This window comes from Rattus norvegicus, chromosome 8 (genome assembly GCF_021556685.1).
Source record: "Rattus norvegicus strain SHRSP/BbbUtx chromosome 8, alternate assembly SHRSP_T2T, whole genome shotgun sequence".
NCBI lineage: Eukaryota > Metazoa > Chordata > Mammalia > Rodentia > Muridae > Rattus > Rattus norvegicus.
This window is the reverse complement of record NC_141541.1, coordinates 67,551,832-67,577,337: the sequence shown is the minus strand read 5'-3', so window position 1 is coordinate 67,577,337 and position 25,506 is coordinate 67,551,832. Positions and strand designations below refer to the sequence as shown.

Below are 25,506 nucleotides of genomic sequence, written 5' to 3'. Positions count from 1 at the left end.
CTTCCTCTTCCTCCTTCTCGTCCTCAGTCCTCCTTCATTCTTTTTTTCTAATTCATCTCACTCTGTAGCCCAGTCTATTTTGGTACTATCTACATATACAGACTGGCCTCAGTTTTGTGGTTATCTTCCTGACTTAGTCTCGCAGATGTTGGGATTACGGTGTAAAGCCACAATAACAAACAGAATCTTGAGTTTTGATGAATTAAAATGTATCACTTTACTCTTAAGGATTGTGCTTTGGATGTTGTTTCTAAGAATTATTTGCCTAACTCAGGATCATAAATATTTTCTAATTTTGATTTTTATATAGTAGCACATTTAAGGCCAGCTGGGACTAAGTCAGAGCCTGTTTTAAAACAAAACAAAACAAAACAGATTTAATAATTTTCTTTGTATATTTGGAATAAGGGATTTGAGATTGTTTCCTGTAGCTGAGTTTGGCCTTGAACTTTTATTCCTCTTGACTTTGCCTCCCTCAGTGCTGTGATTACAGGAGCACGTCATCATTTTGGATTATCCATTCATCTACTTATCTATAGAGCTGGTTGTCCTGGAATGGCTGGCTTCAGGCTCAAGTAAATCTGCCTGCTTCTGCTTCCTGAATGCTGGGGCTGAAGAGGTGTGCCATCAAACCCTGCTCTGGTTTTTATTATCATCATCATCATCATCATCATCATCATCATCATCATCATCATCATCATCATCATCATCATCCCTTTTAAGATTTTATGTGACAACACCCACTGTCACTCTCTCTAGATATCCAAGAGGGCATCAGATCCCATTACAGATGGTTGTGAGCCACCATGTGGTTGCTGGGAATTGAACTCAGGACCTCTGGAAGAGCAGTCGGTGCTCTTAACCGCTGAGCCATCCCTCCAGCCCCTGGTTTATTATTTTTTTTAATGGACTTTGAATGTGGTTGGATTCATATCTTTACTTTTCTCTTTGTATTTCATATAGATTTAACTCTTCCTTTAATGTGTTAACAATTTTTGGTTTGACAGTTTTATGCTTTGAAGAATTCAGGAGTAAAAGAGATAGTAATTGTACCAAGTTAAATAAAAACACAGAGAAGTAGCTCATAATAATTAGATATTTACCCTTGTTGCTTTTTTCTGTAGTCCATGTTTCTTTCTTGACTTAGTTTGACTTAAGTTTCAGATGTCCACTCTTAAGAGATGACTGTTTCACTGTTTACATTTTTTTTCTAATTCTGTTTGTATGTGTGTGTTTTGGGGTGTTAAGTCAGAAGGTGGTAATGTGTGGGAGTTTTCTCCTTCTTTCCACCTTCTGACCTTCCATCCCCAGAACTCACATCATCAGGTTTGGAGGCAAACCTTTACCATACTGAGCCAGCCAACTCACTGGCCCCTGAAATTCTTTGATGATTGTAATATCTAAAAATGAACTTTTATGGTCTCCTTTGAGAATCAGTAAGAATTTGTTTTCGCTTTTTCTGGTGATTTGAATTCTATCTTGGACACTTGATTTGTTTTAGTAGACAAGTCATCCTAGGTAGACTACAACTGCAAGTTCTTTCTCATCTTGTACAAGCAGAGTTCCATTACCTGTTAGCCTTTAAAGACTGTGCTAGGTTTGTATTTGCCTCTATTCCTATGTAGGGGTGTTGATTCTAGAACTTCAGTAGTGATTTGTATTGTAATTTGTTCTGAAAGCATCTCCTGTATATGTGCCTCATATCTGTCAGCTTCAGTCACAGTGATATATCACTGTACAGTTTCTCTTTGGTGCATACTTGGGTCAAAACCAGGAGAAAACCTAATGGGACATTCAACGCGATCTTACCTCTTTCTGTCCATCTGTCTGAATTTGCAGTACTGAAGATTGGATTCAGGGATTGTTATATTGTGGGCAAGCACATTACCACTGAGGTTGATCCTAGCCTTTTAAATATCTTTTCATTTGCCCCGACTGGCATTTAAACCTGTGACCTATAGCTTCCTGAGTATTGGGGATTACAGGCTTGCTCCTCCAGGCAGCTTCACTACCATTTCATTTGGTTGTTCTTTACCTTCCCACCATACAGTCTACCTGCTGTTTATTTTCAAGGTTCTTTGGGCCTCTGTTAGTTGTTTGTACACATTTGCCCCTTGCCCCTATGTGTGTACATATTCATACATGCATAATGTCTTAGTTAAGATTTCTGTTGCTATGATTGCCTACCAGGTTTGGCACTGCCCACAGTAACCTGGGTCATCCCAAATCAGTCAACCAACCAACCAACCAACCAATCAAAAATTATCTCACAGGCTTCTTCACAGGCCAATCTGGTGGAGTTTTCTTTCTTTTCTTTTCTTTCTTTTCTTTTTTTTTTAAAATCTTTATTAACTTGAGTATTCCTTATTTACATTTCGGTTGTTATTCCCCTTCCCGGTTTCCGGGCCAACATCCCCCTAACCATTCCCCCTCCCCTTCTATATTGATGTTCCCCTCCCCATCCTCCCCCCATTACCACCCTCCCCCCAACAATCACGTTCACTGGGGCTTCAGTCTTGGCAGGACCAAGGGCGTCCCCTTCCACTGGTGCTCTTACTAGGATATTCATTGCTACCTATGAGGTCCAGGGTCAGTCCATGTATAGTCTTTGGGTAGTGGTTTAGTCTCTGGAAGCTCTGGTTGGTTGGCATTGTTGTTCATATGGGGTCTGGAGCCCCTTCAAGCTCTTCCAGTTCTTTCTCTGATTCCTTCAACGGGGGTCCCATTCTCAGTTCAGTGGTTTGCTGCTGGCATTCGCCTCTGTATTTGCTGTATTCTGGCTGTGTCTCTCAGGAGAGATCTACATCTGGCTCCTGTCGGCCTGCACTTCTTTGCTTCATCCATCTTGTCTAATTGGGTGGCTGTATATGTATGGGCCACATGTGGGGCAGGCTCTGAATGGGTGTTCCTTCTGCCTCTGTTCTACACTTTGCCTCCCTATTCCCTGCCAAGGGTATTCTTGTTCCCCTTTTAAAGAAGGAGTGAAGCATTCGCATTTTGGTCATCCTTCTTGAGTTTCATGTGTTCTGTGCATCTAGGGTAATTCAAGCATTTGGGCTAATAGCCACTTATCAATGAGTGCATATCATATGTTTTTCTGTGATTGGGTTACCTCACTCAGGATGATATTTTCCAGTTCCATCCATTTGCCTATGAATTTCATAAAGTTATTGTTTTTGATAGCTGAGTAGTATTCCATTGTGTAGATGTACCACATTTTCTGTATCCATTCCTCTGTTGAAGGGCATCTGGGTTCTTTCCAGCTTCTGGCTATTATAAATAAGGCTGCTGTGAACATAGTGGAGCACGTGTCTTTGTTATATGTTGTGGCATCTTTTGGGTATATACCCAAGAGAGGTATAGCTGGGTCCTCAGGTAGTTCAATGTCCAATTTTCTGAGGAACCTCCAGACTGATTTCCAGAATGGTTGTACCAGTCTGCAATCCCACCAACAATGGAGGAGTGTTCCTCTTTCTCCACATCCTCACCAGCATTTGCTGTCCTGGTGGAGTTTTCTTAATGATGAGGTTCTATTTTCTCAGATGACTCTAGCTTGTGTCAGTTTGACATAAAGCTAGCTGTAATAATTGACCCATTGTCAGCTGGGCCCACAAACATTATTCAACTAGAACTTTTCTTATGCCCCCAACATTTCATATCCATAGCACGGTATAAAATATTACAAAATAAAATAAAAAAATTTAAAAGTCCCACATTCTTCCACCCCCAAATCCAAACATACAGTTGGGTGTGGTGGTGTACACCTTTAATTCTAGCAAAGGCATAATACTGTTTTTAAAAAAATAAAAATAAATTCAGTCTCTTTAAACCATCCAAAGTTTCCCTAAAATTCCAAAGTGTCTTAACTTGTGAAAAAAACAAGCTAACTCATCCAAGAGGGAAGAATCTGGGCACGGTTAAAATCAAGGCAAAACCCAAGTCCATGAGGATTCAGTAATGATCTTCTGGGCTCCCTAGGGCTTCATTTCTCCAGCTCTGCTGTTGGCAACACAGCAGCTTGTTTCCTTGGCTCAGGCTGGCTTCACTTCACAGCTGCTGCTGTCCTTGTAGTTGTCTCATGGTACCAGCATCTTCAAAATGTTGGGGTCTCTGCTGTTGCTGAGCTGACCTTTACCTTTCCTGGACTCTTCAAGGACTGTGGCCCTGCCACATGATGGCAGGCCTCCTTTCTACATGATTCCTCAAGTCTTCAAAACCAGTACCACCTGGGAAATGCTTACACATTATGAGGTTCGACTGCCAGTGTGAAGTTCTCCCAGCTACTCTGCAGGCCGAAGGTGGAAAATCACAGTAAATGCTTAGCCCTCTCTGGACCACAGCTTCTGTTAGCTGACTCTGAGGAAACATTTCCCAGAAGATTTTGAGCGTCAATGTTTCTGTTGTCCTCTTGATCACAGCTGATTGTTAACCCTTAGCTGACCATCATCAATTTTATTATCCAAGCAGAGGTTTTCGCTTTAGTGGTCTGGTCTCTTGTTAATCACAGCTGATTCTAAAGCTCCTGTTGACCAGAAGCACAGATGTTAATTCAATTTCAGATGGCTCTGATAGAGTCAGGGCCTTTCTGTGTAGTATAGCAAGCAGTCTTGGAACTTGCCACATATTTCAGGCTGGCCTCAAAGTCAGAGATTCTCCAGCCCTAGCCTCTGCCTCCTGTGTGCTGGGATTAAAGGCATGGACCACTGTGCCCAGCTCCAATAGAGTCTTGAAGGGACTCTCAAAACTTACTTCTGAAACTTCACAAGCAAGGTTTCTATCCTGTTGTCTGCACAACTCTGAACACTCTTATCTAGTTCTGAGTACTGAGTGGCTTTTCCAAACTGCTGGCTAGTTTTATGTCAGCTTCATACGACATAAGGGAGCTTTAACTGAGGAAATGTGCAAGTACATTTGCCTGTGAACAAAGTTCATGGTGTGTGTGTGTGTGTGTGTGTGTGTGTGTGTGTGTGTGTGTGTGTGCGTGCGCGCGCGTGCGCGCGCGCGTTTTTTCCCCATGTGGAAAGGTTTAATGAGAGAAGAAGAGTAGAAGAGGAGAGGAGTAGAGGCCGGCTGTGAGCACGAGCACGAGGGGGGGGGGAGGGAATGAGGAGAGAAGGGACATAGGGGAAGAGGGGAAAACGGAAAGAACAAGAAGCAAGAGAGCTTTTTTTTTTTTTTTTTTTTTTGATTGATTGATTGATTTATATGGAAGGGCTCAGCTCACTTGTGGGAAGCTCCACTCCTGGCTTAGAGGTCCTAGATGTTATAGGAAAGTAGGCTGAGCAAACCATGGGGGAAAAGACAGTAAAGCATGCAGCATTCCTCTTTGGCCTGTGCATCAGTTCCTTCCTCCAGGTTCTTGTCTTGAACCCCTTTCTTGATTTCTGAAGATGATGGACTGTAAAATGGAATAAATTCTCTCAGTTATCACAGCAATAGAAACCCCAAGACAGTGCTCGCTTCGGCAGCACATATACTAAAGCCAAGACTGAACTCTCAGTGAGCGTGTGGGGGGAGGGTGGTAATGGGAGGAGGATAGGGAGGGGAACACCCATATAGAAAATGGGGTAGGGGTTAAGGGGATGTTTGCCTGGAAACTGGGAAAGGTAATAACAATTGAAATGTAAATAAGAAATACCCAATTTAATAAAGATGGAGAAAAAATAAAAGAAACCCCAAGACAATCCGAAGTTCAAATGTTGCCACAATCCTCTCTAAAACACACGGTCAGGCCTGTTTGTCACAACCGAGGACCAGTTTCTGTCTTAGTTTTAGGGTTTGTGTGTTCTTAACCCAATTGGGTGTATCATCAATCGATGATGTTTTCCAGTTCCTGTATTTCAGACTTTGCCATTGTTTGCAGTTGAGACATCCACTGGGGATCTTGAAACATACATACCGCTGCCAGGGCCTGCTGTATCCGTAGGTTACTTTTATGTGACATTCAAAATATAGAACTTTTTTTAGCCCCTCTAGAAGTTCCTAGTGCTTCCTTGTATTCTGACTGCTCTTCCTTCCACCTTGTTCTGAATAACCTTTTGGTGGGGAATGTAAAGGCTGTACATGATCAGTTAGTTATGGGTTAGTAATAGTCCTTCTGGTTCTGCTCCCTGGTATAATGAAAGGAGCAGTAAGGACAGAGTATCACAGTTTAGGTTTACAGGCGTCCTGCTTAATGCCTGAGGTGAGGTTTTGTAACCTAATTCTATTTTTCTCATATTTACAAAGGTTTTTAAAGTTAGGCATGAAGAGAATGGGTCTGTGATCCTAGGACTTGGGAGGCTAAGCAAGAGACTATTACATGCTTAGATGCAGGTCTTTCTTAAAAACAAAAATGTAAAAAACAAGCTAGCCAGTAAAGTGTGCTTTCAGAGTTTTTTTTTTTTTTTCTTTTTTGTTTTTGCTTTTTGAAACAGGGCCTTAACATTCATTATGGATGGAACTCAATATATATATCTTAGGTTGGCTTTAGCCCTGCAGTAATTCTCGTCCTGACTTTGGGAGTGCTCATGTAACAGGCGTGAGCCAGTGCCTGGTTTACAGAGTGCTTTGAGACTTAAGTAAGCTATATAATGTAGTTAATATATGTCCTGTTATAGAATCATTGTGATAGATACAATTTCCCACCACCTCTCTTTATCAAGTTTACTTACAGTGATTATCCAGCTAATTACTCTGAAGCAAGTAATCTAAGTCATTTTGGCAATGAGTGCTTCCAGGTGAACTTGCCTCATATTTTATTAAATAATGTGAGATTGAACCTAGGAGTCAAGAAAACCTTCTGTAGAAAGTTTTGATAAAACCAGCAATCGGCTACAATAACCTATTGCTATTAGAACTCAGAAGAGGCACTAGCGACCTTTGTTATCCTTTCAGTTTTCTTTGTAAATTGAAACTTAATTCCTGAAACTTTCAGGTACACTGTTTAGTGGAGGTGTATAATTTGATTGTTAATGACACTCTTATTAGATTATTTTAAGTCAACACTTCATTAATACCATTATTAACCACAGTGAAACAGAGATATTTAGGCTACAGAGATATTTTTGCACTGATCTTTGATATAGAAAGTTGTACATGAAACAAGTGAAAACAGACCTGAGTTTAAGCTCTGCTTCCTACACTGTGCAGTGCTTTCATGTCTTTGAACATGTCAGGGTTCCCTGACCTTTTACTATCCATTGGTTTCTGGTTTTGAGACAGGGCCTCATTCTGTGGCATAAACTAACGTGGAACTCGGCAGTCTTGCTTTAGCCTCCCCAATGTTGAGATTACAGGTGAGCTACCACATCAGGCCTCATTGTGCTGGAAGTTAGAAAGTGTGCTCAGATAGTTAAGCTTGCTAGTTTAGTGAGACATGGGGATATCTGTGACAACAGCAAACTCTACTTCAGAGTTTTAGCGTTACTTCTGTAAATAACCTGATATGAAAGAGCACCCAAGAACACATATGTGTTGTTACATGGCACAGATGTTTTGTTGGTTTAGTTAAATATATGTAAAGTATACGAACTTTGGATTCCTTTAAACTGTTTGATACATATGGGCTTACAGGTTTTATTAATTACATTTAGAGTGCTGATGTGGTAGTCTGTTAGATACTCTGTACAATAAATTAATTTTAATCAATGCCTGATACTTTTGGTTTGCGTCTCAAAATAGGATTTTGTTATATAGTATGGACTTTTTCCTCAGTTTCCCGTGTGCTGGGCTTATCAGTGTAGGTCCTCAGTTGGCTTAATACAGTATTTCCTTTGCCATTTTCTTTCTTTTTGACTTATTTTGAACCCTATAAAGGATGTACTATTACATGGTGAGTTATTTAAATAAACTAAAATTTTGCAAATTTTATATCTCTTTTGGAACATAAATATGTAGGAGAGGGTATTTGGGTGGGACTTAGTGGTACAGCAATGCCTTTTTTTTTTTTTTTTTGGGAGCTGAGGACCGAACCCAGGGCGTTGCGCTTGCTAGGCAAGCGCCCTACCTCTGAGCTAAATCCCCAACCCCCAGCAATGCCTTTTTGCTCCAGCAGTGGTGTAGAAAAGAAATATATCAGGACAGAAAATTTCAATGCATTATTAGGGAACTTGAAATCCAGCCTGTGTTTTTTATTTTTACATGTCTGAAAGAGCTAGGTTTGTTGCATGCGAACAATCCCAGCACCTGGGATTTGGGAGCAAGAGAATTATGAATTCAAGGCCAGCCTGGACTACACAGAAGAAAAAAACACATACACACACATACAAAAAGCCAGTGAGATACAATTACTTTAAAATGTTTTTTTTCCCCCCTCCTCCTTCAGAATCCAGCAACTATCACGAGAATACTCCTTAGCCACTTCAATTGGGATAAAGAGAAGCTAATGGAAAGGTAAGAAACTATATTGTTAGCTTTGTACTTAGAAGTAACACAGAAAGCCATTGAATTGAATTTATAAGCAAGAACCAATTTATTTAATAGTATGCATGTAAGCAAACCAATGTGTAAGTAATAATTGCTACAGTTTCTTGCATTGAAAATTTTACAGTGAACTTAGTGTTTAGGAAATATCAGGTTAAGTTCTGCTTTATTTTGGAAATGAAATGTAAGCTTTACCTAAGCTTATTAGATATATCTTCTTGAATATCACAAACTAAAAATACATTTTTAAACCACTTAAAAACTTTCTTGGAACACATAAGATCTCCCTATTAGTTTAGTTAAGATATTATTCATCGATGTTAAATCTGTATTAGGCATATAAATGACATTTATTCAATAAAAACAAAAATGAGAAATTGGTTAGGTCTCCTAGCTGTCAAACTAGATGCTTGGCTTGGTGCTCTGATTTTAGAGCAGGGTTCTGTTCTCTTGGATGTTTGTTTATAAACTTTACCTCTCAAAATCGGTCTAGTTTTAAAAGAGTAAAAGTTACTGAGTTGGAGATTGACAGTATTAATTACCCTCGTGGTTCATTAAATTGGATATTTGGTGGCTCTTGTCAGGGTAACAGCTTCCTTTTACTCTTACCAACTTTATAAGCAATCTTAATTGTAAAAATTGCAGCTTACTAGGAACTGAGAATATAAGTTCTGAGAAATGAATGGAAACATTTTCCTATTTGATTTTATATTCAAGGAGCTGTTTAAGTCAGATATTAAGTGATTTTGGAAGTAGAGCTTCCTTTATACACCATGTATTTGAATTATAATTTAATAGTGACTCCATTATCTGTTAGATACTTTTTGATGTTATGCTTCTGGTAGTTTGTTTTTGTTGGTTTTTGTTTTGTTTTTAGAAAGAGTCTTACTACAGCACTGGCTGGCTGGCTGCAAACTCACATAGATCTCCCTGCCTCTGCCTCTCTGCCTCTCTGCCTCTCTGCCTCTCTGCCTCTCTGCCTCTGCCATTGTCACTGTCTCTGATGGGACTAAAGACATGTGCGACCATGAATTATCTCCTGCTAGGTTTTTTAGGGCTAGAAACTATTGCCCCCACTTACTTGATAACAGTGTTTTGAGAGTTAAGTTATTCAACTCAGCTTTGTAATACAAAGCCATGAATATGTTTGTTGGTTCCTAAAACTTGTGTTAAGCACATTCCATTCAGCTTTCCCTGTGTTTGTGAAGGATAAATGCTTCTTGGCTGCTTTGACCCCCTTCCCTGAAATGTGTATTGATTTTTATTGTCATTTGCTTTCAGGCTTATTTCAGACCTCTCCTAACAGAAAGTTTTCAATTGATATTACAGTCTTGGGGTTTTCTTTTGTAACACTGTTGAAAACAGTTTTCAATTAAGTATTTTATGTAAATGATATGAATTAAAAACACAACAAAAAACAGGTTTCTATCTGGATAGTGGTGATGCACGCCTTGAGCACGCCGGAGGCAGAGGCAAGTGACATTTCTGAGTTTGAGGCCAGTCTTGTTTACAGAACAAGTGTCAATGTCTCAAAACATAGCAAAACAACAAAAATTTCTTACAGACTGTTGGGAACCTAAAGGTTTTTCAAATTGAATCTTAAAGTATTATTTTTAACAGATATTCATTTTATTTTAATTTGTGTGTATGCTTATGTATCTGTATATATAAATGCAGAAACCCTTGGGACCAGAGGTTGGGATCCCTTAAAACTAGAGTTACAGTTTCTAATGGGTTCTGGGACCTGAACTTGGGTCCTCTGCAAGGACATCAATTGCTCTTACCCACTGAATTCTCTCTCCAGCACCTTTAAACACTATTTTTCTGTGTAGGGTTGAGAATATAGCTCAGTGGTAGATTTGAAACCTGGCATATGGCAACAACAAACAAATCAAACTGGTATAAAATATCTGTCTCCTAGTGATGTTTACATTTCTGTAGTGTCTGATTTCTGTGTGCTTTCTAATTCTAAATATTCACCTGTCATGGGTTATTTGCTTTTAGATACAACCTTATCAAATAACATGCAGGTGATTTTTTTAAAACTTAAAAATTGTAAATATGATAATTTTTGTTTAGCTTTAGCTATTGCTGTTTTAAGTTGTACTCTGTCATTTTTTGTTTATTCTGTTAACACTATTGGATTTTTCTTTTGTTAATCTATAGTAACATCCATGTTTTGTGTTTCACTTTTCCTGGTAATTAGTTTATACATACAGATGTGAAACTAAGCTTAGACTAGGTACAATATCTGGCAATATCTGTATTCATTTTCTATACAACACAAACACTATCACATTTGTTCTTTCCTATCCTTTTCTCTTCCCCCTTAGCTTGATAAGTTGACGATAATTTATTAGTAAACTGTTTCTTCCTCTCTACCACCCTGGTCTATAAAAAATTTCTTTTCGAGGGGCAAGTGTGCACGTGTGTGTTTATGGTCATGTAGAGGTCAGAGGATAGCTGTTAATGAAAGGACTCTTAACTCAAATACACAAAAAAACTCTTAGAACTCAACAACAGCCTGATTAAAAGCTGGCTAAGTGCTGGCCTGGTAGCACAGCACCTTTAATTCCAGCGCTTGGGAGGCAGAGGCAGGCAAATCTCTTGAGTTCAAGTCCAGCCAAAACTACATAGTGAAGCCCTGTCTCCAAAGGAAAAGGAAAAAAGGGTCAGGCATTATTGGCACATGCATATGATGTTATCTCTTGGGAGGTTGAAGCAGGAGGATTAAGCATCAGAGGTCTTGATTATATAGTGAGTTCTAGACCAGTCTGAGCTTTATATCTAACCTTATCATCCTCAAAGTTAAGGGAAGGAAGTAGAGAGGGAAGGGCTAGCAACTTTAGCAGACATGGATGTCTGTGATAGAAAACATATTTTAAAGATGTTTAACATAGGGATTGGAGATATGGTGCGGCAGTTAAAAACATTCATTGGGTGCTCTTCAGAGGACCCAGGTCCAATTCCTAGAACTAAGTGGTAGCTCACAACCATCTGCAACTCCAGTTTCAGGGGATCCGATGCTATTTTCTGGCCTCCATGGACACTGCAGAGTGTGGTGCACAGACATAGATACAGACAAAATACCCATATACAAGAGGGTGAACTCTGATGTGCCATGTATATTAAAACAATGAGATACTACTACAAGCTGTGAGAAGCGTGAGACTCTAAACTGCTCACAGCACTGCCTGGGTGGAGAGTATGCACTCACTCATTGTGGCTGGGAATGGAAGACAGTGTAGCCACATGGGAAGGCTGGCAGTTTATTACAGAACAAAGCATGCCGTCTAAATTATGGACTCTGATGATGTCAGTATAGAGTTATTGAATGTACCATTCTCTGGTAGGATTTTGATAGGTTGCACTTGTAAAGGAATGTGGGGAGGGTGGCATGCTTCTTTTTGCTATGAACCAACTACTCTTAAACAAGAAATAAGGTATTGGTAAATGTGATGGAGAAAGAAAAGGTACAAATCAAACATACTTATCCCTTAAGGCTGTTATAAGAATTAAATGAAGTGTATGTGGTGCTATATATCTTTAAATCCCAGCAGTAGGGAGGCAGAGTCAGTGGATCTCTGAGGTAGAGGCCAGCCTGATCTACAAATGGAATTCAAGGATACCTAGGGCTTAGAGGAAGACAGTCTCAAAATCAAAGGGGTCGAGGTATTGGACATAATTGTACTTCTTTTACCTGTAGTTTTAAAAGTTTAGAGATGACTTAGTTGCCTACCCACCTTCCAAGGACAGGTTTAGAAATAGAGTAAGCCAATAATCATAGAATGTAATAGAGTGAAATAGTCTTATCTTCCTCTAGAAGGATTAGGTAAAGATAGCATAAGAAAATCATGTTTATTATAAAAATAGCTGTTGAATCAATAGATATTTAAATAACTGAATGAATTAATGGAGTACAATTTCTCCTAGGAATGCAATAGATTATTAAGAAAAATTAATCTAGGGTTTGGGGATTTAGCTCAGTGGTAGAGTGCTTGCTAAGCCCTGGGTTCGGTCCTCAGCTCCGGGGGGGGGAAAAAAAAAGAAAAATTAATCTATGTACTTAATACATTAGCAGATTAATGAAGAGAAAGCAAAACATAAGTATAGAAGTTAGTGAAACTGTGCATTTACCAAACATTAAGTAAAAGTAAAAAATCTTAGTAAACTAAAAAGGTAATACTCGTAATTTATATCACAATTATATTTAGTACCAAAACAGAGTAAAGAATCATCACTTTAGCTCTCAGGTTTGAAGCCAGCCTTGGCAACTTATTAGGAAACCCATTTCACAAGACTGCAAATACAAGTAGTGGATACCACCACCATTTAGATACAGTGAGAGTTCTGATAACATAAGGAGCCAGGCTGTTGACACAAAACCTATGATCCCAATTATTTGGGAGACTGAGGTATAATTATCAAAAGTTCAAGCTTTACTGAACTACAGAGAGTTCAGAGCCAGTCTGGGCAACTTGGTGAGACTGCCTCAAATAAAAAATTTAAAAAGGCTGGATGTGGAAACATTGACAGAAATTGCCTATTTTGTATGAGGCCATAGGTTCAATTTCCCTACTACTGCAGAAAAATATGAAGAATTTAATTTAATGGCCTGAAAAAGGAAAAAGAAGAAAGATAAAGATTGTATATGAATAGCAGCACCATCTGTATAGGAAATCATCTGATAAACCAGTAAGATGACTGCCTATTAATCATCCAAGAACTAAAACCAAAGTAATTATCAGTGTCCAAGGTCCTTTCTCTCGTTGTCCCCCCGCCCCGTCGGAATCCTCAGTGAATAAAAGGCATGAATTGTAAATACGTTGATAAGCTTCAATTATACAGAATTATAATAAATGTAGGCAATGTTGACTTTTTTTATTTTTACGATTTTTATTTATTTTATGTATGTGAGTGCCCTGTATGTATGTACGCTTGCATGTCAGAAGAGGGCGTCAGACCCCATTATAGATTGTTGTGAATCACCATATGGTTGCTTGGAAACAAACTCAGCAGCTTTGAAAGAGCAGCCAGTGCTCTGTACCACTGAGCCATCTCTCCAGCCTGGCAGTCTTGTTGGTAATGCTTGTTACATTGTTTTTTTTTTAATTATGTGTATGCGTGTATGCATGCATATAAGTGCAGGTGTCCATGGAAACCAGAAAAGGGGTTTGGATCTCTTGGAGTTGGAATTAGAGGTGATTGCAAGTCTATAACCTGATTTGGATACTGGGACCCAAATTTGAGCCTTGTTTGTTTGCATCCATCCATCCTTCCCCCACTCCTTCCCTCCCTTCCTCCTCTCCCTCCCTCCCTTCAATTTTTGAAACAGGGTCTCAATACAAATACATATTTTTAAGTCTTGCTTCCTTTTTGGTAGTACTGAATTATTTAGCTATTTTTGCTTATTTTGATGTACTTAACATTTTTGTCAAAATTGTGAAATATTTTCAATTTTCCTGCTTTTTTTCTCATTTTATTATAATAAGTCATATCAGTATATCTTTTGTATTACATTTTGTGAGCCCTGGTGCCTTGAGTTGATGGTCCTGTAGGAGAAATAGAGCATTTATAATTCCTCTTATTTGCATCCATACTTCTTAGTCTACAGTTAACCTAATTTACTACATTCTAAAGATACATATAATTTATTATTTAAAATTATGAACTTTGGGCGAAGGGTGGAGAAAGAGTGATCCTAATTTTATTGTCTCCTGTTCTCAAACAGCTTCTCATACTTTGTTTCTCCTTTTTCAGTCGTCTTTGTTGTGCTGGGGATCAGACCCAGGAGGCATTATGTATAGCAGACAGATGCCCCATCACTGAGCTACACACCAACTCCCTGTTCTCTGTCTGTGTCCGTGTTGTATCTCCCCTACAGCCCAAAGCCAGTGTAAGCCTGCTTGCCTGCCGTGTCTACTGACTGTGACTCTTCTGTTTAATAACTTTAAATAGGGTTTTTTGCACTCTCCTGGTTTTCTCATGCTCCTCTGGGTGAAACAAAGCAGAATCAGAGCTGCATCCACACCCTTGTTATCTTGCCGTCGTGGGTTTTACGTGATGTTGCTTCCTTTACTTCTTCCTTTTCTGGAATACTAGAGTTAGCAGTTTAAAACAAAATTTAAATGGTTAAGTTGAGAAACAAGCCAGGTGATGTCCCAGTTACCTGGAAAACCATGACAAAGGATTTCTTTTTTTTCTTTTTCTTTTTCTTTTTTTTTTTTTTCCCGGACCTGGGGACTGAACGCAGGGCCTTGCACTTGCTAGGCAAGCGCTCTACCACTGAGCTAAATCTCCATCCCCGAAAAAAGGATTTCTTGATATCAGTTTGAGAGCAGGTCTGCCCCTCTTAAAAATATTTCCTTTAAAGACTGAGAATCAGATATGAAGGCTGTGTCACCAAGAAAGTACCAGAAGCACTGTTAAAGTGAAGGTGAAGGCCTGGTTGCTATCTGGGGCGTAGTTTTTACTGCTCAACTTGTGTCAATATTGAGGCATGGGACACGGAGAGAGGAGTGTTGCAGCATCTGAGAGATGGCTGTCTCTCTATCTGTTGAATTGCCTCTTGAACCTTCTTTTAAGTCTTAAGTTTTTTGGTGACTGCTGAATGAGTCCCCCAGAGAAAGGAGGGAGCAAACCAGAGTTGTTTTCTTTCTTGACGAGGCTAAAAAGCTTCTTCTCTAAGCTTTCTACTCTGCCTTATGATGTCTGTTTTCATGTTGTACTTAACTAGAATAAAAGGTTTAAAGGGGAACTGGCAAGATAGCTCAACAGGTAAAAAGCACTTGGATATGTTCTGTGATGACCCGAGTTTGCGTCTTGGAATTTACCAAGGAAGGAAAAAAAGAACCAGCGCCTGCAGGTTGCCCTGACCTCCAGATGTGCTGTGGAGCTTCCATGTGCGCACAGAGAGAGAGAGAGAGAGAGACGTAATCTTGAAAGTCTTTTATATTTTCTAGACATCAATTTTATTTTCGAGGTAATGCTTAGGTTGGGCATTGAAGAACAGGGAAAACTTGGAAGGCCTGAGCCGGTGACAGTGAGTTCCAGGGTCCTTGTAGGCTCCAGAAGTTTAACTCAAATTGCTAAGTAGCTCAGGTTGCAAACATCTTAGTCCACCACACCATTTAACTGGCTTTAGAAAATATTTTAGTCAGTTGACTATTTTTAAGCTTTCTTTTCTGAAATAGAACTTTATTAAAATTATGATATTATTACAGATGTTAGAAACAAACCACCAAAAATGGCGCTGGAGAGATGGCTCAACAGTTAAGAGCACTGACTGCCCTTCCAGAGGTCCTGAGTTCAGTTCCCAGCAACCACATGGTGGCTCACAACCATGTATATATAATAGGATTGGATGCCCTATTCTGGTGTGTCTGAAAACAGCGACCATGTAAAATAAATAAATACATAAACAAATCTTTAACAAACAAATTAAAAAAATGGAGTTCCTTTTAGAGTTAGAAACAAGTAAAACAGTCTTTTTGTTTGTTTTTGTTTTTGTTTCCTCCACCTTGGCCTTTCAGATTCATAATGACTAAATGTAAACTTTAAATCATTTTAGTGGTATAAAATGGGTGTTAATGAATTAGCTGATATGTGTAAGGTGTACACAAATGCAGGGTTTTTTGAGGTATGATCTAACTAAGTTTATCCATGCTTGTCTCAACTTTATGGGTTCAGGTTAGACTTCTTAATAGTCCTAGGGCTATAGTTGTATGCTACCACTTCCTGGTCTTTCCCAAGTCCTGTAGTTGTTCTGAAGCTTACTACTGCTAAGGAGTGGATGAAAGGAAAGGGCACTTAAGAATGGTGTTACCCTTTTCTGACTTGTGTTTCAAAAGACTTTGATTTTTGTTATGAAATATGTACAACTATTTTGTGAAGAGGTTTGATGAAAAGTTAGTGCCTATATGTGGTCGTGATGCTACAGATAGCGCTTTCCAAGCTGTTTCTGTGTAATAATATGCTTCATAATAACTTACTGAATGTGAAAATGAGTTTGGTTTTTCTGAAACCTTGCTTGCTTTTGTGATGATATTCACCATTCTTTTATAATAACATAGGTGGTGGTTGTTAGTGGTGTTCCTGTTCAGTTGTTTGGGGCAGTTATGGATGTAAATAAATAAATGTCTCATCACACTGTAGTGTAAACATTGAATTTCTTTTTTTTTTTTTTTCCGGAGCTGGGGACCGAAACATTGAATTTCTGTTGCTCTACTTACTAGATGTATGAGCTTGAAACAATCTTCTCTACTAGTTACCTTATATCTGAAGTGATGAGGCATCCCTTTAATGCCAGCACTTGGAAGTCTAAAGCAGAAGGATTGAGAATCCGAGGCCAGCCTGGACTTCCTTTAAGACCCTGATTCAAAACAAAACACAAAACAACAAAATCCTCCCTAGATAGGTTTTTCTTTTGTTTTCTCTGTTCTTAGTTTATTTGCTTTCTCAGGGTTTCATAAATTATAATAACTTTTGAAAACATATCAGTTATGTCTGAAATGCAGGCTAAGATAGTGTCGTATTCAGAGGGCATACACAGCAGTCTCTTTCCTAACGGATAGTTAGTTGCTCAGGAATATACAAAACATTTCTGATGTGGTTAGGAAAAGGAACTCAATCTGTAGACCAGGCTGCCCTCAGACTCACAGAAGTCTGCCTGCCTCTGCAGTCATCATCACACTCAGCTCAATGAGGACGTTTTAAAGCAAAAGTAGTTTTACTATTAGTTCAAGTTAGATTAGGAAAATACTGTTTGAGTGTGTGAGGTGACAGTTAAATTGGCAGAAAAGACTAGGTAGAAGAAATGTAAGTAGCTCTTTCCATGAGAATACAGGGGATCCCGTAGTTGCAGTAATTTGGGCTCTTCCTTTCCCTAAAGGTAACAGGAATAGTTAGATGAATACTGAAACAGCTTTTTAAAAAATAGAGCATCAAAGATTTTGTAAAATAGAGTTGGATAGGAAGGCTCAAAAGAAGCTGTGAGTCTGCCAGTCTATAATACTAATTCCGAGGTAGTTTAAGAGTGGAGGGAAAATGAAATAGAAGGCCAGTGAAGTATGGGAGAATTTGATCACTGCTTGTAAACCCGAGCATTGACGTATGTCAGTGAAGTGCTTTAGCAATTCAAGCTCTAAACTTGAGTTAAGATGCTCACAAACTGTTACTACCCCTATGCCTCTAACAGCAACAAATACAGATGTGACTAGGGAAAGAAACTTAAGCTCTCACACTACTTCCTCAAATTATTATCCCCACTTGGTCTGTTTGCTTATTTACATTAGTGCTCGTGTTCATGCGCGTGCACATGATGAAGGCCAGAGGAGTTGGTTCTTAACAGCATGTGAATTCTAGGGATCAAATAAATGCAGATTGCTAGGCCTTGGTGGTAAGAGGCCTTCCTTCCTTACTGATGTCTTCTTGATGGCCCCTTCAGTTTAGTTTTCTTATTAAACCTGCCAACCAGGGACGTGACATACTTCACATAGAGACTAAATCTAGTGTGCCACTACTAGGAAAGATGAACACAGATGCTTTCAGATGTAATAAAAGTCAATTTCTGTGACTGAAATGTAAAGTAATGGCAAATAGTTTATGGCAAGATTGGACAAAACTAAAAGTAGTTGAAGGTATTAGAGGAATTAGAAGCTATCCAATAAAAGATGAAAAATATAAAAGAGGAGAGTTTCCAGATAGGTAAAATAATAGTCTATATGCAAACCTGTCTTTTCCAATGAAAAATAAATGCCTATTTAATTGATTCTGAGATATAACTTTCTTCCTCCTTCTGTTGGCTTCTCTATATCCTCCCCTTCTTTTGTTTAAAATATACCTTCCCCACACTAAGTGCTTGGACCCTCTGTTCTAGACTATGCTGACGAGGTGGAATAGAAATGGATTTTTAAAATTAATCTTTCATTCAGTGTTTTGTTGGGTGTGGGGCATGGGTTTCTTTAGACCCAGCTGGCCTTAAACTCAGTGCATGTCCCCCCCGCCAACTCTTTTTCCTGAGCTCTGGGGTTAAAGGTGTATGTCACTATTCACCTCTCTTTTTGGAGACAGGATATTGTTGTGCATCTCCTGCTTTCCAAGTGCTGGGATTATAGGCGTGAGCTAACATGGGGAGCAGTTTTTCATCATTTTTAAAGGAGATTTAAAATAAATCTTTTTAAAGATTTATTTTGATTTTGTGTGTATAGTTATTTGCTTGGATATGTATGTGTGCGTGCGTGTTGTGTGTGTGTGTGTGTGTGTGTGTGTGTGTGTATGCACATACATTCGTTGCCCATAGGATCCAAAAGAAGACATCCAGTTTGAAATTGGAGTTATAGAAGGTTATAGGTTGACATGTAGATGATGGGAATTAAACCCTATTCCTCTGAAGACCCAAGTGCTTCTAAACAGCTCTCTCTCAAGCCTCAGTTTTGTTTTGTTTCAGTCTATCTAAACCTTAAAAGATGGAAAATTTGACGTATATAAAAATTTCCTGTCTTCTGGTTAAAGCATGAAATTTCAGGTCCAAAGCACTTGAGATTTAAAGACATCTGGTAAAAAGAAAGTCACCCTTAAAATACATTAGGCCAAGCAAGATAGTGTGCCTGAAGACTCAGTACTCAGGAGGCAGAGGCAGGAGATTGAAGCAGACAGACACACCCCACCCCACCCCACTTTAAAAACAATTGTAATGGATGCAAAAGGCATGAAATCTTTAAAGCATCAAACTGTAAATTATTTTTGAAAGTGTACGTATATGGCATACTCTAAAGAATGGGCTTCTTAGTAGTAGCAGTAAAAGTGGTTATTAAAATAATACTTAAGTGAGATGAAGAGAAACAAACCACAGCCTGTGTTCATGGACTGTGTTCATAAATAGTGCTGTCTTAATGAACAAGCAGTGGGCCTCAGAACAAAAATTTGAAGTCTGCAGGCTTACTTTGATATTATTTTCCCCCAACAATTTGCAATAGTTTGAAAACCAGGCAAACATTTAAATGATGACAAAAAAAAGCTTTGTCATAAATCCTTGAAATAATAGTAAATTAAACATTTTGCATAAATTTCACACAGATTTTACAGAGAGCCATATGTACCGGAGGGGAATGTAAAATGGCAGGATTAAATCTCAGGTACATGTATATTAACTGTAGTACCTACTTGGACTACCTGGTAAATTTATACCTACCTCCCGTGGCTTCTACCTTTAGCTTAGGCACTGTATTTAAGTATAGTGTCTCTTTGAGGTAACTTCCTTAATGGTATATAACTGACCTCCAGGCTTGTGTGCTTTCACCATTGTTGTGACTTGAATGTAAAATGTCCCTTATAGGCTCAGGTGCTTGTTTACATTGGGTCCCCAACTGGTTTTGGAAAGTTGTGGAACCTTGTTGGAAGAAGCAGGTCATTAGAGGTTGGTCTTGAAGCCTTAAAACTTAGTCCTACTTTTTGCTCTTATCCTTCAGCTTCTGATGTTTTCCTGTTTTTTCAGGTTTTCTTCCTATGGTAGACTTTAATTTTTCTGGAATTATAAGTTAAATGTTTCTTCCCTAAGTAGCTTTTATCAGGATATTTGATTATAACAAGAAAATAATTCAATCATTTATCACATATATTAACATACAAAATATGTATTAATTGACTGTCAACAGCAAGTTCTTAGCATTTCAAAATTTGTAGGAGTCAAAAGAATATATCTAGCAACTTACAGCAAGTATATTGCAAGCTTATAGCTCAAGTGGTAGAATGTTTGCCTGGAAAGCCAAAGACAATAGGTTTGTAGCATGGCAAACGGGAAAAAACCTGAGTTAAGAATTTTCACTGATTCTGAATGGTATTAATTTGTTGTAAGTTAAGCTGAGAGTTTTTATTTTGCACACACAGTTTGTGACTTTAATTTTTCTCTTTTTATATTTATGAGTGTTTTGCCTGTATGAATGTGCAATTTTGTACCCTGTTGTGAAGTGACCACAGAGATCAGAACAGGGTATTGGCTCCCCTGGAACTGGAGTTAGATATAAATGTGAGCTACTATATGGGTTCTAGGAATCAAATCCAGGGCCTCAGCCGTGTCTCTTTAACCACTGAGTCATCACTTCAGCCCAGTTTTGTGTCTCTTTTAAGCTTACATTGTATTCCTGTATGAAGATTGAAACTTTATTTTTGACTTATTTAAACAACCTTTTGACTGGACTAGGGGAGATACTGTATCCTGTGTTATACTAGGATTTATAGACTTACATGCATATGTATAGAAACAAGTAAGCCAAATATTCATCTTCAAAGTATCAAGTAATGAGTTATGTGTGGATCAGTGTGATAGCTCAGCAGGTGAAGGCTCTCAGGTAAAAGGCTCCTGCTGGCAAGTCTAACCCTCTAGTTTGATCTTGGATCCACATGGTGGAAGGAGAGAATTCATTGCAACAAGTTGTTTCTGGCCTCCACAAATATGTCATGGCACATTCATATGCACATACAACATAAATGAATATAAAGAAAACCTGCCTGCCTTTACTTCCCTAGCATTGGGACTATATACTTGATTTATAAGTGCTAGGGATTGAACCCAATGCTTCATGCATTACAAGCAAATACTCTACCATCTGACCTTGAGAAACATTTCCATCCCTAGAAGATAGATTCTAATATCTTCCAAAGAGCCTTTGTTGGGTCAAGAGTAGACAGACCTTATAATAAATGCACGTTAAAACAAAATCTTTTGTTAGCCTAGGAAAGGAGCCAACTTCTTGATCTGTAAGGCCCTATTCTGGATGCTTTGCTATCTATCTCTTCCTCTTACCCATATTGGCTTTGGGTCTTATGAAAAGGAGAATCCCATAAAGAACTTTGGATCTGTAAGCTCTGCCTCTGGATGTTAAGAGAGTGGAAACAGACTGAGTTTTGTAACTAAGGCCTTGGAGCTGCTTACAGGCTAGACTCCTGTGTTTCCAGAGGTATATACACTGTCATAATGTGAGTAACAGAAGAAATGAAAATCTGTGGGGCATAAGTAGTCTTGGAGAAGAGTCTGAAGGTGAAGAATCGTGGGTTATGAGAAACACTTCTAGATACTGGAAGCTGGTTTGGGGATCCAGAAGTACATTGGTCTCTAGGTATCATATTTGACCCACGCTTTGGTATATACAGCTCTGACCTCTTCATGGTACTGGTTAGGCAGGCTCCAGTGTCACAGGTGACACTGTACAGGACAGGTGACATTGGAAGCAAACAGAATCAGTAGAGAAGCTAAGTGTAATCCCAAAAGAAATGGATTATCTTCATGTCAAGTAAATTCTGTCCAAATGGCTAACAAAATATTCTCTGGGAAATTGGGCAACAAAACACTTAAATTGTGTATTTCTTTTCTTTTCTTTTTTTTTTTTTTTTTTTGTTCCTTTTCTTTTTTTCGGAGCTGGGGACCGAACCCAGGGCCTTGCGCTTCCTAGGCAAGTGCTCTACCACTGAGCTAAATCCCCAACCCCAAATTGTGTATTTCTTATAAATGAAAATTGACTTTAAAAGGGGGGTCAGGTGGATGGACCTCTCAGGCCTCCCATGCCAGGGAATATTTGTTGGTTCCTATTCATGTTCCTTCAGGTTCTCATGTGACTCAGACTTGTCTCCAACTTGATAACATAGTCAGAGATAGCCTTCAACTCCTGACCTTCCTGCCTCTATCTTCTAAGTTTTGAGTTTGCAGGAATATATCACTATACCAGGCTTTGCCTGGTGTGTGTGTGTGTGTGTGTGTGTGTGTGTGTGTGTGTGTGTGTGTGTGTGTGTGTGTGTGTGTACGTACATCATCATCATTAAAAATATCTCAGCGAGGACTCTAGTGATTACAGAGTACTTGTTGCTTTTTCAGAGGACCTGAGTTTAGCACCCATAACTCAAGTTAGATAGCTCACAACTATATATATATATATGTGAAACTATAACTCAAGTTTCAGGAGATCCTTTTCTCCCTTCTGGCCTCTGTAGGCACTCACAGGTTTCTCTCTCTCTCTCTCTCTCTCTCTCTCTCTCTCTCTCTCTCTCTCTCACACACACACACACACACACACACACACACACACACACACACACCTACCTTTCAAAGGGATAATGCCAGAAACTGTAAGCTCAAGCAGATTAATGGAATATACGTTTCTGCTTATGGAATAGCAAAGAAAGCTGATGCTTATTAAGAGAGAGATTTGCCTTCAGTGAGTACATTATATTTCTGGGTCTGGGGATTGTAGCTCAATAGGGAAAAAAGGTTTTTCTAGATTCTAGGGCTGTGGCAATAAAACATAGTTGTCAAGAGATATGCATTCTCGCCAACTTGTGGGTGGGTGGGTATGATTACAGTTAGTAACATGCTACAGGGTAGTGTAGAGTATCATTAGGATGTAATCTACAGGAACCTTTACCTGTCAGAGAAGGTGTAAGAAAGCGCAGGAGGTAGTATTCCCACCCTTCAGTCAATAACTAGCAATTTGAATTACAACAAATGGAATTGCAGTTTATGTAATCCAAATGTATTTTCCACATGAACAGAAACAGGTTGAAGGAAAAATCTTAACTTGTGAATAAACGAATAATCTTGGGTTGGAGAGATGGCTCTGTCATTAAGTGTTACATACTTGGTGCCTTTGGAGTGGACAGGAGTTTAATTCTTAGCACCCACATAGTGTCTCACAATCACCTATAACTCCAGGAGCTCCACAAAGTCTTGTGATCTCTGGGCATCAAGCACACATCTTAATATGTGCAGGCACATACATGTGCAGGCAAGACCCAGCTGGTCTCAAATTCAGTTGATCCGTCTGGCCCAGTGCTGTTGTTAAAGGAGTGTGCCACCACTACTTGGCTCAAAAGGTACCGTTACTCTTCCAGAGGATCAGAGTTTGATTCCCAGCCCCGAGGTTGAGTGTCTCATAACCTCCTGTAATTCCAGCTTCAGAGAGCCGCCTTTTCTGTCTGCCCAGGAGCACCGTTGGATACCACACAAAACCAGACATACTTAGAAAATAAATTGTTTTTTAAAAATTTGAACACGATTTTAAAAAGTTAAAGCATTATACAACTGGGGGAAAAATAATCCATGAGACAAAGGTTTTTTCTTAACTCTTCCTGTTTACATTCTGAACTCAAAAGTATATAGACTATTTATGAAAAGAAAGATTCAGTTTCTCTAATGGAGCAATAGAAATCTTGACAAGTTCACACTGTCAGATGGACCAAGAGTTCAACTTCGGTTTTATGTATGTGGACCATCTAAGTGCCAGTATAGGATTCATTCAGTATGTTAAAGTATGTACCTGCAAACATGGAACACCATACAGAGATGTGTTAACAAAAACCAAATACTGCTTAGTGAAGACTTTAGGGTGTTTAGAGTGGATCTGCATATGGTTCAGTTACATCTCTATGGCTGAGTATGCATGAAATGCTGTTTAGAATATTAATATAATGTGGAGAGTCCACTAATTCAATTCAATTATTGGGATAACTGAAATTGTCTTTATTAACATGGATTATTCTTTTTAGGGTGATGTTTATGGCTTTCCAAATTCATATTTAATTTTAGTCTCTTCTACTTTCTGCTTTTTATGTAGTTTGGTTTTGTGCTTTGCTAGATTTATTCTGATTATCTGAGTTATCAGAGGCAACTTTATGTGAATTAATGACACCTTTAAGTTTACCAGTTTCCTTTTATAACAAGTTGTTTGATCAATTATTTGAATATATTTTGAGAAACACAAGTGATGTAAAAGTACTTATAATGTGATGTGTTCTCAGATAAGTGGTTTTTCTATAGAAACATCTATTTCTATATTTTTAATAAGTACTAAAGAAAACTTTCATTAAGCAAAAGTTATTGGAAGTCTAGGCTAGTGAGAACACGTGCAGATAAAGGTGCATCCTGCCGAACCCCATGGCTTGAGTTAGATCTGCAAGACCCACATACAAGGTAGAATGAGTGAACTGACTCCACAAGCCCCACCCCCACCATCCCTCGCCCCAACTAACATGTAATTTAAGGAATTTTTAAAATACTTGAAATCTTGGTTGAGGAGATGGGCTCAGTGGACAAAATGCCAGGCAAGCATGATGAATTCAGATCCCCAGAAACCCACATATAACAAACAAAAAGTTGGCTGTGATGACACATACCTTCAAGCATAGTACAGGCAGTGATAGGTGTGTCCCTGAAGTTTGCTGTCGTGTCAGTATAGCTGAAATGGGGTACACTCCAGGTTCAGTAAGAGATTGTGTTCCAAAAAGTAAGGCAGAAAGCAAAAGATAACCACAATTGTTCTCTGGCCTACACACACACACACACACACACACACACACACACACACACACACACACACACACACACTCACTCACTCAGTGGCATGTGTATCAACACAAACAGAGGGTGGAAATGTGGAAACCTGGGAACAATAAATATACCTATAGCCTGTCAATAGACTTAGACAGGAAGATAAAAATGGTCCCAGTTCTCGTCCTGTTCCTGTTTACTGTTCGTTTTTCAAACTTGCTCAAGTTGTCATTAAAATGTAGGAATTCTTCTGGAATTTATTTTACTATTAAAAGAGTTGTGATTCTTTTAATTGAGATCCTTGTATGTATATAAAGAGCATAACTATTTAAAACCTTGGATAAAGCTAAAATACAATTGCACATATTCTTTATTAAGAATAAATACGAGGGGCTGGAGAGATGGCTCAGAGGTTAAGAGCACTGACTGCTCTTTCAAAGGTCCTGAGTTCAAATCCCAGCAACCACATGGTAGCTCACGACCATCTGTAATGAGATCTGATGCCCTCTTCTGGTGTGTCAGAAGACAGTGACATTGTACTTATATATAATAAATAAAGAAATCTTTAAAATAAGTAAATGGTTGAATTGATTTACAAATTGAAAATTGTTACTTTCTTCTTGTTTTCCCTTTGAAATACTTAGATATTTTAGGCTGGTATTTTAGGGGTACATGCCACCACTTGGAAGACAGAAGCAAGAGGAGCTCTGTGAGTTCCAGGACAGTCACAAGCACGTACTGAGGCTCTATCTTTAAAAAATAAAACAGAACTGATGTTTCCAGGCTTG

The 25,506-nt window shown here is 38.8% G+C and overlaps 1 protein-coding gene across 3 annotated transcripts in view; it reads left to right on the top strand.

Moving 5' to 3' along the window:
• Arih1 (ariadne RBR E3 ubiquitin protein ligase 1) overlaps nt 1-25,506 on the top strand; it is a 103,594-nt gene that overhangs the window by 26,701 nt on the left and 51,387 nt on the right. For 2 of the 3 annotated variants that reach the window (XM_087561021.1, NM_001013108.3), the window contains 1 exon segment: nt 8,306-8,373. The exons of the other annotated variant lie outside the window; for it this stretch is intronic. In XM_087561021.1, coding sequence (XP_087417147.1) covers nt 8,306-8,373 — 68 coding nt within the window. 3 annotated transcript variants of the gene reach the window in all.